Genomic DNA, 13962 nt, shown 5'->3' with positions numbered 1-13962 from the left:
TTTATTTACAGTTCTGCTGTGTGAACTCAGATTGCATTTCTAAAGATGGTCCATGAAAGAAAAATGCAACTTGATTTTTTTCATAGTTCTAACAGTACTAGGAGTGGTAACAGTCATTAAAATGTGTTTGTTGTTGGGGTCTTTTATCCCACAGTTTAACACAACAGATTTCTTTTCAGGGAGAAATTAAATACTGGTGAAATAAAAAGGAACCCATTTGACTTAGCATTCTTGAATACAGTGTTCTAAGTTCTGTCTTTATATCAAGTTAGATCATGGGAAAACAATGCATTTAAACTTCATTAATTTGTTACCCAAAGAAATACCTTTAGTGAAACAAGAGTTACTCAGTTTTTAAAAATAGTAACCCCATGGTAAACTCCCCTAGGATTTGGTGAGAATAAAGAGGTTTTTCTTAAAGATCTGGCATGCTTTATCACATAGGAACTCTTTGCCATGGCTGCCAGAAATCTCAGTGCTAAATTTAATACCTTACTATAGATAGGTTAAATTATCTTATAATGGGTGTAATTACCTTCATCTTTCTCCATATGATTTCTGATCTCTCATTTTTTCTGTGTGTATCTCTGTCTTTATTATAAGTTGACATATTCTTTTGAGTATAATTGGGATATAATTAATAGGTAAACAAAATATTTTGCAGTTGATTTATTATTGTTTCTTTGCATAGAAATTATTAGAGTTGGTGACAATAAGAAGATTCATCAGATTGAACTCATTCCAAATGATCAGCTTGTCGCTGTGATCTCAGGACGAAATCGTCATGTACGACTTTTTCCTATGTCAGCTTTGGATGGGCGAGAGACTGATTTTTATAAATTGGCAGAAACTAAAGGGTGTCAAACCATAACTTCTGGAAAAGTACGTCATGGAGCTCTTACATGCCTGTGTGTGGCTATGAAAAGGCAGGTCCTCTGTTATGAACTATTTCAGAGCAAGACCCGTCACAGAAAATTTAAGGAAATTCAAGTCCCATATAATGTCCAGTGGATGGCAATCTTCAGTGAACAACTCTGTGTGGGATTCCAGTCTGGATTTCTAAGATACCCCCTGAATGGAGAAGGAAGTCCATACAGTATGCTCCATTCAAATGACCATACACTCTCATTTATTGCACATCAACCAATGGATGCCATCTGTGCAGTTGAAATCTCCAGTAAAGAATATCTGCTGTGTTTTAACAGCATTGGGATATATACTGACTGTCAGGGCCGAAGATCTAGACAACAGGAATTGATGTGGCCAGCAAATCCTTCCTCTTGTTGTAAGATTCTCTTACTTTTCGCTGTCTTATCTTGCTGTTTCTTTCTTTTTCCTTCTCCTCCATCTCCTTTATGTATTCATTGTTAATAACAGGTTGTTTTTTAAGTCATCTTTGAGGTTTTTCCTAAGCATCAAGTATGTTTTATGTAAAGTAACTAACCATATGTAGTTAAGACCTAGGCCAATGGGGTCAACATTAACAGGAACATAATTAAAGCTAATCTTCTATGCAATGTTTTACTTAGATAGATTTTTAACACATATTATTGTATTTTGAAATAACCCTAAGGAGTTATCTTCATGGTCCCCCCGAATATAGTGCTTGTGAGCACTAATAGCTCATAGGACTTATTCTAGAGAAGTGGTTACCTAGTGAATTATTCAATCAGTTATGTGAAGGTATGATGTAGCATTTGAAAAGTTACTCACTTTTACATTTTTATCTAGGTAGGTAGATACGTTCAAGAAACATTAAGATATTAATAAATTATTGAATACTTATTATGTGTCATTTTACTGTAAGAGATATAACATTGAGCAAAATAGACAGTCTTACCCTCACAGAGCATGAATGCAGTCGAATGGATTCCTGACAAAACAAGTTGCAGTAGAATATAAGTGCTCTGACAGCAGAAGTACAGAGTTCCGTAGAGGCATGTAGGAGGAATATCTAATCCAACACATTTTGTTTTTAGTGGAAGATACTTTGAGCATGTTTAAATGCCGAAGGGGGATAGCCACTAGGGAGCCAGGGAAAGGTTGATGACTATATGATAAATACAGGAAATAGAGTAAGATCCCCAAGAGGCCAAAAAGGATGGAAGTCAGAATATAGGGGAAAGGATTTGGAACAGGAGGAGTAAAACCTCTTCCACTGCAACAAGATAGGAAGAATGGTGGGTATGTGTATAGTCAAGTTTAAAAGTTCAATATAAGAAAGTTTAGGAGAGCCATATGTACTTATTACAGAAAAATTAGAAAATCTAGATCAAAAGAAAAATACATATACCTACCCAGACTTAACTATTCTTGATGTTTTGTTTCTTCTGAAATTTATACTCTTATCTATGGCATCATATTTAGAATGAATCCTAGTCAGAAAATAATTCAAAGTATTATGTGAATTGTACAGTGTTAATTGGAATTAGAATAAGAATTAGAATATCTAGCTTTTATGAATAGCTCTGCCAAAAATTTAATTCATGACCTTAGCTTGGGTAAATCATTTAATCTTTCTTTGCTTGTGTCACCATTTATTGATGTTCGTTCTTTCAGTAAATATATATTGAGCATCTCCTGTGCCAGATGCTTTATCATACTTTGATAAATGTGACCATAACTCTTACCTGAAGATTTCTCTACTTCGTAAGTTGTTTCACTGTCAAGAGCTTAACTACTTTAGGAATCGGTTATTTAAAATGTAATGAAATTCCTTTATAGAACTAGTATGGGGCAAGGGAATAATATACTCTTGGTGTTAACAGACTCCTTCTGTATTATAATGGCCTTAAAACCTCTTCATTTATGATTTACGGGGTTTTTTTTAACTTCAAAAATGTATTGATGTGGCTACTGTATGTTAACAGTAGGATTTTGGTGGGATTCCACTCTACACTTCTTTAGCATAGATCTTTCAAAATGTTTTGGGTTTAGCAGTTAAAAGTAACCAGCCAGCTGTTCTCTCCTTCCCATCTCCCAGGTTACAATGCACCGTATCTCTCAGTGTATAGTGAAAATGCAGTTGATATCTTTGATGTGAACTCCATGGAATGGATTCAGACTCTCCCACTCAAAAAGGTAATTTAACATTAAAAAATGGGCTAAGTGAACAAATGATTATAAGTGAAACACTAATATGACTATTTAGCTAGTTTTCACTAGTTTAGCATTTTCTGTCACATGTAATAACATAATTGGTAATCTGGGACTTAGCTAAGAGTAGGAAAAAAAGAAAAATCAAGCTGGTTAATTTTACAGGTAGCTCAGCACCGTATTATTTTTATTACATTTTGTTTCACTGTATAACGTATGATTATTATAATAATGAACAACTAGAATATATTCTACAACTTAATATGTCAGTGTTATCTTCCACTTTAGTTTAAGGAGCTCTGAAGGAGTATATTATTTGTAATTTTACTGTTTTTCACATAATGGTATGCAATTTTAATCCTTGAGGGCATATTTCATGGGCTAGAAAAGTGATTAAAATTAGAACCAATGCTCTGTATAAGCATCTCATGATTAAAAAATAAGGGTTTCGCACATTCCTAATAAAATATAATATTTTCCTTTAACATTTCCCTGTGGTAACATAAAGAGAATTTTTACGAGTATAGAATGGCTGTTTTGCAACAATGAAGAATAATAGTTTCATGTAAGTATATGCAGCGTGTGTCATTAGTTGCAGGGCAGGGTTTAGAGGAATGGGTAAAAGAAAGTAACCAAGATCTTATTTCAAAATCTGCCCCAATTTTAAACCATAACAGCAGTGGGAAAAGCTCTTGTAAATGCTGCCACATTTTATAAAACAACTAAATACGGTCCTCGCGTTTATAACTTCGGGCTGGTTACAGTTAGTTTTCCCTTTTATGTTTATCATGTGAATTTTGAAGTATATATAAAAGAATATATGATCTTTATGAAGCATAATAATAAACTGATCACTTATGAACTCACCTGCTAACTTAAGAGCCAGAACATTACCAATTTCACTGAATCTGCTTGTGTATTTTTCCCTTACCCTGATTATTGTGTTTATGATTCCCTTGCTTTTCTTAAAATACAGAATTTTTTGTATATTTAAATATTTCTAAATAATATATTGTTCAGTTTTGCTTATGTTTGAGATAATAAAATGTTATGTTGTATATCATCTTCTGCCTTGCTATCTTAATGTATTTACTGTTTCTAAGATTCATCCATGTTACATGTACTATTATATATATGTGTACACACACACATATATATATATTTCATTGCTTTTCACTACTGTAAAATATTCTGTTGGGTGAATAGATCACAATTTATTTGTCTGATTAGCAGACATGTGAATTATTTCCCAGCTTTCTGCTATTATGAACGTTGCTGTAGAAGTCATATATGTCTTCAGGTGCGTATGTGCAGGAGTTTCTTTTACGTCATATGCCTAGGAACGAAACTGATGGGACGTGGAGAATGCACGTGTTCAACTTTACAAGATAGTGTCAAAGTATTTTCCAAAGTAATTGTACCAGTTGACACTCCCATCATCAGTATATAAGAGTTCTTTATGACCCATACCGTTGTCAGAATTCATAGTTTTATAACCATTTATTTATGGTGATAAAGTGATATCTCATTGACGTGTTCATTTGCATGTCCCCAATTAACAATGTTGCTGATAATCTTTTGTATGTTTATTCATCGTTCATATTTCCTCTTCTGTGAAATACCTGGTCATGTTTTTTGCTTATTTTCCTGTTTGGTCATCTTTTGATTTTTTGAGATTATTCATATATGGTAGATACTGGTTTAGTGATGGGTGTGGTGAATCTTTTCCCTGTTTGTGACCTGTTAATTTTTATAGTGTATTTTGTGAACATTTGTTGTTATTGCTTGAAAATTCATTGTTATAAATTTTAATGTAATATCATTCTTATCCTTTTTACATTTCTCTTTTTTTTCTTAAGAAGCTCTTTCCTACCTCAAGGTCATAAAGATAGGATCTTTATTTTCTTTCAAAAGTTTGAAAGTTTTGCCTACTGTGTTTATGTCTCTGTTCCATTTAGAATTGACTTTTTGTGTATGGTGTGAAGTAGGAATTCAGTTTCATTTGTTCCATAGAGATACCCAGTTGCTCCATCACCATTTATTGACAGTCCCTCCTTTCCCCAGTGATGTACAATTTCATCTCTGTCATGTGTGTACATTTAGTTCAAATAAGATTCATAAAGTAGCTGTATGAATATTTTAGTATCATCGTCTGGTACTAATGGCTTTAAAAAGTCAAATTTAAGGTTTAAATGTATTTCTGCTTTTCTTTTTTTGCCCAGAATATTCTTCCTTTAAAACATTATCATTATAACTGTGTTAATTCAAGTTAGATAATTCTATACCTTTCTAGTCAGAATTGTTGATTTCCTTCCTAAAGAGGAAGGATAAATTAAAGGTCTTAATAGTGTGTGCCTTATAAATATCTCAAAAGTTTTATGATTTAATTTTTGAATTTTGTTGAAATACTAATTTTATTTTTTATTATTTTAGGTTCGACCCTTAAACAGTGAAGGATCATTAAATCTTTTAGGGTTGGAGACGATTAGATTAATATATTTCAAAAATAAGATGGCAGGTAAGAAAATACACATTAGTAGGAGAGCTTCATAGAAGTATTCAGGTGTATCTTACTCCAAAGTCTGTATAGGGGTATTCATAAATTTATGATCTTTTCTGGTGGATCTAGTTGATGAAGATGTAATTATGGTACATTATGTATTTAGAATAATGTTTTGACTTAAATGTAAGTAAAAACATTGGCATTAAGAAAACACATTAAAATGTTTACATCAGTTATCTCTGGGTAGTGGGATTATTATATTCCTTATGCTTTTCTTTTTTCCCCCATATTCTTCCAATAAATTTGTATAGTCTATCAAAAAAAATTCCATCAAAGGTTTGTCATTTTTGTTTTGTTTGTTTTTAAGTACTAAGATACATACAAATTGCTTGGCTTCAGATTTGATGCTCTGGTATATCCTCTTGGCACTGGAGGCTTCTTGGTATACAGACTGGTGACTGTAGGAGAAGTCCTATGCTAAGAGGATATTGCAGTATGACTTGAGAAAGGATATTCAGGTATTAGACAAGATTAGATCCACCCTCTTCTCACTGTATGTAATGATTGTAGAATGTATCCGTAACCCAATTTGTCTCTATAGGATAAAACCTATTCCAACTCTCTTTTTTTATGCTCTCATCTTTCTACTCTAGGCTAGGAGTAAAGGTGGAGCTAGGAGAAGGAATACCTGACAAAATTTCAACATAGTTGTCTTATCTTTTGAAAAGGAAAGGAAATCCTATTTCCTGGAGATTCTATTTCTCTGTCTTGTCTGTTTCTCTTTCATCTCTCAGGAGCCCAAAGTGCTCTTGCAGTCCTCTGGCTGTCCAAAATCTCCCGTTGCCACTGCAACTCACCAAGATCTGCTTCACCCTCATAATTCTCAAATTCCAACTCTCAAATTCTCATCTACTTTTAAAATTTTATCCTTTTAACATTTGCTGTTAGGAAAGCAATCTGATAAAGCTATTACTGTGATACAAGGAGAATGTTGCTTTTTTTTTACTATTCATCTTGCTTTGGCTGGCCTTACAGGCTCCTTTGGCTTCTTCCTACTACATTTTTCTCATTTTAGCTTTTTGGGTGTTATAAACTTCTAAAGATTGGCTTTTCTCTTTTTCCTTACCTTATTTAGAGAATGGAATTCATCATGTTGTATGGATACAGTTTTCTGTTTTAGAGGATGTTCACCATATCCCAGCATGTTTTGGGAGCCCATGGCTAAGAGTTTTGTTTACTTCTAGGTATTAAAATTGAGATAGATGGGCATTAGGTGACTGGATGTACATAAGTAAGTATCCCCTGAAGATCAGGAGAGTAGAAATAGCAATAAGATTCTTACTTTTAGTAAAGGAAGCTGGAAGAAACACAATTCCTTTCCTTTACTCCACATCTTGCTAATTGGATCTGCAAAGGACATGTTTTAATATATTAAAAAAATCTTAACTGGTATCATTTTCATGGATAATTTACCATTTATGCCTGATTACTGTGCAGGTCAACAATAAGAGCTTTTTAACACCCTAAGCCATTGAAACCAATACTGGGAAGGTGGGAGAAGATGGTGTAGAGATATTGGGGGTGGGGTGGCCAAAGTGATAGGACACCAAGGCAACTACGTTTTCCTTTTTTTCTTCTAGTAAAATTGTACCATTTTATGTTTATAATCAAATAAAGGTGAAAATATACTCTGTAAGCTATATTTAATTTCAGCATATATTTGTTTACATATATTTCATTGAAAATTATTATTTACTATGATTTATCAGCACAACTTAAAAAAATCAGAATTGCATATACTTGTATAATTGATTGATGTTTGTACCGACTTGGAGATTAATGGGTGAAAAGCATTTTAGCACTTTAAAGAACATCATTGTTCTTTGTATTTTTTTTTTCCTAACAGAAGGGGATGAACTGGTAGTTCCTGAAACATCAGATAATAGTCGGAAACAAATGGTTAGAAATATTAACAATAAGAGGCGTTATTCCTTCAGAGTTCCAGAAGAGGAAAGGATGCAACAAAGGAGGTAGATATTTAATTCATACTCATCTAAAGATGCTTATAGCATCAGAAGGACTATTTGGTAATAATACTTTATTTGATTTGGAAGGAAAATTTGATCTCTGAAAGTCTGTCATCATCATCTATGGTGTTAAAAACTGCAATAATGAATGTATTTCTCAGTGTAATTTTAATTAATACTTCCCAAGTTGTGAGTATGTACTAGATTAAAGTACCATGTTTTGATTCATTTCTCTTTGTATATGGAATAGTTACAATTTTTAGAATGTGGGCTTTTATAAACATAGAACATACCTGTGCAGATTAACTATTCTCATGACCAAACAGAAATAGGCTTGTAGTGTTTCCAGTTACATATAAAAACATTTCTAATATATTAGCAATTATTTTAAAAGATGTACATAAAATGTTCAGAATTATCTGTAAAATAGAGCTTCTTTGATATTTAAACACTAAAATAACCCTCTGTTTTCCCACCAAAAATCATAAGATCTTTTTTAAAATTTAAAACAAAATCTTCTAAGTAAATGTTTAACTTAGTATATTCTATTATTTTAATTCTATCCTTATTAACATGATTTCACAGTTTATTTTTATGAAAAAATTTAAGTATACTTAATTTTTCTCTGAAATTGTCTAGATTGGTCATGGAATAAAAGTGTTTAAACAGGTGTTTTCTCTTACAGGGAGATGCTGCGAGATCCAGAAATGAGAAATAAATTAATTTCCAACCCAACTAATTTTAACCACATAGCACACATGGGTCCAGGAGATGGAATACAGATTCTAAAAGACCTGCCCATGGTAAGAGAAATGAAGAGTGAATGTGAATATAAATGGGGTTAATACTAAGTTGGAGGGGGGAGGGGGTGGATACATATGAGTGTGTGTGTGTGTGTGCACTTAAATACATATAAGACTTAAAAAGACATATTAGTATAATGAGGAAATGTTTATCTCAATATATCACAATATATGTAAGATGCATAATGACATAGCTGATGAGAAAAACATAAAATACAGATGTGTATCAAAAACCAAACATATCAAGTTTTTATTTAGTTGAATACCCTATATACTTCTCCCATACCTAGATTTACTATTGTTGGAGAAATGAACCACCAGGTTTGGAGACATTCTATACCAAGATTCAGAGCTAAAATTTCACTAAGTTTTAGCAATTCAACACAGATATTTGTCCCCCAAAGAACCACATTAGCTTGATCATTAATGGTCACACCTCTCATCTGATTATGAAATTAAATCTTTTTCCTCTGCCCATTACAGATGTGTTGCCTAGTCAGTCTTATATTTTAAAAAAAGTACAACATAGGAAAACTGTTGTGTTTTGTTTTGTTTTTTTTTAACAACGTGAAGATTGGATTCTTGGACCTGATATACTGAGATTAAGAACATTAGTGGAATGAGCTAATTTCCAAGCGCTGTAACATTTCAGTAGCATGGTACTCTCAACAAACTGTTGAAACTTAAACATGACTCTTTTGATAGGTGGCGATAGCATCTAGATTTTGCTCAGAATTTTAGGCATAATTTAAATGCTATGATAGTTTGGGAGGTGATATGTAAATCTCAACCCAAAGCTCTTTCTAAGGAAGTCTGTGTTAATTACCCACATTACTTAACTCTACTGTGATAGAAGATATAGACATGTATCACTGACAGAAAAAATAATAGGTAATACAGTTTGTACAGTCAAGTTTTTTTAATAAAAAAGTTCAGCTCTTAAAGGTAGTTTTTGCATTTCTTTCATAGGAGAAACCAAAAAAATCTGCACTAATTTGAGCCTGAGTTCCACATTATAAATATCTCAATTAACCAGTTGCCCTGTTTATGAATGGATGTGATGTTCTTACTGTCATTGTTTTTTCATCCTCATCAAGACATTATTATATGATTATAGTACCATTACTTCCTTTCAAATCATTCACAATAGTCAGATGGCGATTTTTATTAGCCGTGCTAGGTAGATATAAATAAAGTATGCAGAAAGATTACAGCCAATCTTGATATAGTAATTAAAATGAAGTAAGAAATTTAAGGCTGAGCATAAATATTAAGCTGAAAATATTGAGAATAAATAAAGGCTGAGTTGACATGGTTAACTGTTATACTTATCTGTCATATCTAAAAGCTATACTACTTTTACAGCTTTTGCCTGGGAATGAGAGTTCAGATTTTTCTCCATTCTTTTCCCATTCTGAACGTTTACTTAAGTCCTCAGACTGGTTTTCCTTTATTCTCAGAGGTAAACGGAGCAGAACCACATGGTCCAAAAGCTTCTGTCATTTTTCCTTACAGAAGCTACAAGGTCAGGGCAGGTACAAAGTACCTGAGGAAAGAGAATTTTTTAATTATGATAAACAGTTGAAACGTGAATATATGTATAGCTTATATTTGATAGATCAGTGTGAAATTTTTTGAAATTTAGTTAGTAAATAGTTTTTCAACATCTGCTGTGTAGGTAGCATTATGGAGGGATAGAGGCATACAAATTTCAAACACATCCATATGTTGCAAAGCAACATATCAGCAAATACAAAATTATTTCAGTAGTGAACAAGGTTTTAATGTGTATTATCCTTTTAAAATTAAACTTTCTTTCACACTTGCTTCATTCTGGTATACAAAAAAAGAATAGTACGGTGTTCCTCTCATATATTCCAATAACATAGCAAGAAGAATTATGGAAAATTGTTGTATAAATTATGTTATATCCCACAGTTTGTTCCTTAAGGAGAAATAGTTTCAGGATTTAATAAAATGTTCCTCTGCTTGACCAGGTGAAAAATCAGTTTGCTAATGTTCCAGAATTTTTTTCAGACCTTCATTCACAGTAAGACTTGGTCTTTCTACACCCTGAATGAGCACACTGAAGCAAAATGTGAAATTTCAAGCGTTGTAAGAACTTTCATATCCTAGCATCCCTCCTTTTCTCCCTTCACCATCCCACCACTTAAACGAAATCTCTGTTTTGTCATTGTTGTTGTTCAGAATAAGGTCCATTCTTAATTACTGGGCAAAACAAGTTCAGATAGCATTTCCCAAAGATTCAACATCAATCTGACCCCATGACACAGGGCCTCCTGTGCTGGCTACTTATTCCCATTAGACCTCTTGATTTTTAGTATTAGTGTCACTGATTTTGTTAACCCATGACTGCCTTGCTGGTTCTTTTTGTAATTAACACAAGTGACTCTTTACCCTAGAGGTGCAATCCAGTTTTTAATGTTCCTTTCATTCCTTTCATGTTTTCTTATCACATAAGCACTTTTGAATGTCCAGGACAAGAAGTTGGTGTAAATTTTTGAAACCTGTTCACCTGTACGTGTAATATTGTAGCAAAGATGTTACGTGTCTGAACTCCTGTTCTTTATTTTCACCTGACTTTCTTCCTTTCACTAGCAAAGAACATAAAAGCTGGGGGTTTTCATAGGCATCCATTTAATCACTTAACAAATATTTTTCGATATACTGTCATGCCAGAACTGTACCTACCTTGGAGTAGACACTGGTAAATGACACAATAATATGCATGTCTGAAAAGCAAATAATATACATGTCTGTACCTGTGTGTGTGTGTGTGTGTGTATGTGTGTATACATGTATTAAAAAGCTTGTGATATTTTAATATAGTCTCAGATTTTAGTATGTTCTTTCCACTGTAATTTTCTATATTTAATGAACTATTTTCAAAAATGAAGATGAATTTAATTCATCTAACATTAACATTTATAAGAAGCACTTTCAAATACCAAAGCTATGATGTTGTCATTCGTGCAAAGAGCATGTGCCCCAGAAATTTTTATGTTTAACTTATTCAAATCAGTATTGCCTTTCTCTGAAATACTTAAAAGCTTAGAGAGTTTATTGAATGTCTTTGGAAGCTTATTCTGTTTCCTTTGTACCAAAATGATGCTGAAAAGGGTTGTTTGCCTCATGAATGTGGAAAAGATAGTAAGGGTAAGGAGTCATTTTTTTCTTATATCTCCTATATCAGATGTGTCTTAGTGAGCCAAGAGAATATAGGCAGTTAATATAAAACAGCACATATGTCTTACAAGTACATACTGTAGTAGTTTCCTTGAATCCTTTTTGTCATTTACCTTTTTTCATAAGCAGGTACTGTAATAAAGAATAGATTTGTCTCTAGTTGAATACAAGAGTAATATTTTATCTCTAAAAGATTTATTTTTTTTAGCACATAAAATTTCTCCTAGCCTTTTACCCATTCCTAAAATTGTTAACAAATAAAATTTCAAGCTCGGTGACCTTTTAGACCTTTATGAAGTAATTTTACTTCTTAAAGTTACATTTATATCAATAGTTTTATCTTTTTGAAAAAAACCTTAGAAAGTACTGGTTTCACTCACATCTCTAAATTTAAAACACCTTATATAGAAGCCTTTCTTTTAAGCTTCCCTAATTTACCAGATTTTTTTTTTTTTTTTTTTTTTTTGTGGTACGCGGGCCTCTCACTGTTGTGGCCTCTCCCGTTGCGGAGCACAGGCTCCGGATGTGCAGGCTCAGCGGCCATGGCTCACGGGCCTAGCTGCTCCATGGCATGTGGGATCTTCCCAGACCGGGGCACGAACCTGTGTCCCCTGCATCGGCAGGTGGACTCTCAACCACTGCGCCACCAGGGAAGCCTAAGATTTTTTTTTTTAACAAAGAAAGCTCATCTCAGCTCATGAGAATATCAGTCAGCGTGTCTCCGGGAAGTCATTCAGCCTGTCTCTAATGAAGAGATGGTAGGATGTTTTCCTGAAACACAGTTGTTCTCAGAAACTGAACTTTGAAAGTTCCCATTAGAGAAGGTGACTGGGTGCTGAGCGACAGTTCCCAAATGTTCCCAAGTTATTTTAACATGAAAAACTAGAGCCCTTGTTTTCAAAAACTTTCTTCTATGTCTTTAGTATTACATTATTTCATTTTTTAAAAATACACCTGAACATTGAAGAGAAGGTTGTTCTCTTGTTAAAAACAAACATGTTCTTTGGGTGTCTAAGTGGAGATAAGCTTGGGCTACTTAAAGGTAAACCCATAATTGGTATTTTCCACAGTTACTATTTCTGTTACGGGAAGATAAGATCAGTAAAAGCAAACACATGTCAAGTCTATAAACACCAGGAAATGGCTTTAGTTTCTAAAGGAACAGTTTCATAACGCTTTTGGTGAGAGGCTGGTTGTAGGTTCATTTGTTCTTTTCTTTAATTATTTCTCGCTTTTTCTATCCCTAATGTTTTTGGTAGGTTTTTGCCATGTTTTGATTCTATCCCATAGGAAAATACTGAACTAAATTTTGAAAATCTACTTGTATCTCTGAAAGTCCAGTTTCTACCCAGCTTGATAGTAATAAGAGAGAATACGTTTATGAGGCAAATGATTTTTTGCAAATCAGCTCTTTAGGTAACTGGCAAGAGGATTACAAAATTTAACTTTCTAAGGCCTAAAAGTATTTCATTATGGATTCAATTCTTGATGTGAGATACTTACTTCATTTTTTCTACATGCATGTTGTCTGAAATGTCACATATATCCAGTGAATCCATTTTCATTACCTCATTACCTTTTTCTTCTTTCTGTTGTTTTTGATAGCCCGGTTTCCCTTATCCATCCCCTCATCATCACTCCGGTCTGATCTCCTCTCCGATCAACTTTGAGCACATCTATCACATGACTGTTAATTCTGCTGAAAAATTTCTCTCTCCTGATTCCATAAACCCTGAATATTCCCCGTCTCTACGCTCTGTCCCCGGTACACCAAGCTTTATGACTCTGAGGGTATGAACAGCTGAGTTAGGTGTTAACTTGTACTAACCATGTGTGGATCTCTGCCTGGCTTCATAAGTAACACTGCCAAGGGGGTACATTCTGTGAACGTTTCCCTTTGGCCTGTTTCTCTGTTGCCAAACTTCTATTCTTCCTCTTCCTCCTCTTCTGTCTTGGAGTTCTACTTTTTTCTTCTTTTGAGGAAAAAGATGAGGATTTGGGAAGATTTCAGTTTTATTTCTAAAACAGTATTGGAGGTTTTTCTATTTTTTAATAAAACATCATCCCATCATGATATTTTTCTTTACGGATACCATAAGAAATAGCCCCTGAATAAGTAAATCTTTATTCTATTAAAAACAAACAAAAAAGGGATGTAGAATTTCTGAATTCTGGATTGCTCGTTACCCTAAAACCAGTTCAGTTCAGAGAAACTTTTTATATTTAGTGAAGTTAAAGTCTATAGAAGGGCCTGTCCAAAGGCCTTTTATCTACAATAAACCCCTTCTTGAAAAGCTCACAATTCTCAAAATTATAAAGTATAATA

General features: G+C 33.4%; 1 protein-coding gene across 15 annotated transcripts in view; it reads left to right on the top strand.

Moving 5' to 3' along the window:
- Positions 1–13962, top strand: part of CDC42BPA (CDC42 binding protein kinase alpha) — a 311334-nt gene that overhangs the window by 284972 nt on the left and 12400 nt on the right. For 8 of the 15 annotated variants that reach the window (XM_027122374.1, XM_027122377.1, XM_027122369.1 and 5 more), the window contains 6 exons: positions 692–1285; positions 2984–3081; positions 5530–5614; positions 7506–7629; positions 8312–8429; positions 13242–13427. In XM_027122374.1, the coding sequence (XP_026978175.1) occupies positions 692–1285; positions 2984–3081; positions 5530–5614; positions 7506–7629; positions 8312–8429; positions 13242–13427 (1205 nt within the window). The remainder of the gene's footprint in view (positions 1–691; positions 1286–2983; positions 3082–5529; positions 5615–7505; positions 7630–8311; positions 8430–13241; positions 13428–13962) is intronic. The other 7 variants (XM_027122375.1, XM_027122378.1, XM_027122383.1 and 4 more) reach the window with 2 other exon arrangements.

The sequence above is a fragment of the Aethalodelphis obliquidens genome, unplaced genomic scaffold (assembly GCF_003676395.1).
Source record: "Aethalodelphis obliquidens isolate GAN/ISIS:26980383/991018 unplaced genomic scaffold, ASM367639v1 scaffold24, whole genome shotgun sequence".
NCBI lineage: Eukaryota > Metazoa > Chordata > Mammalia > Artiodactyla > Delphinidae > Aethalodelphis > Aethalodelphis obliquidens.
Note: the sequence above shows the minus strand (reverse complement) of the source record. Positions and strands in the feature narration are given on the sequence as shown.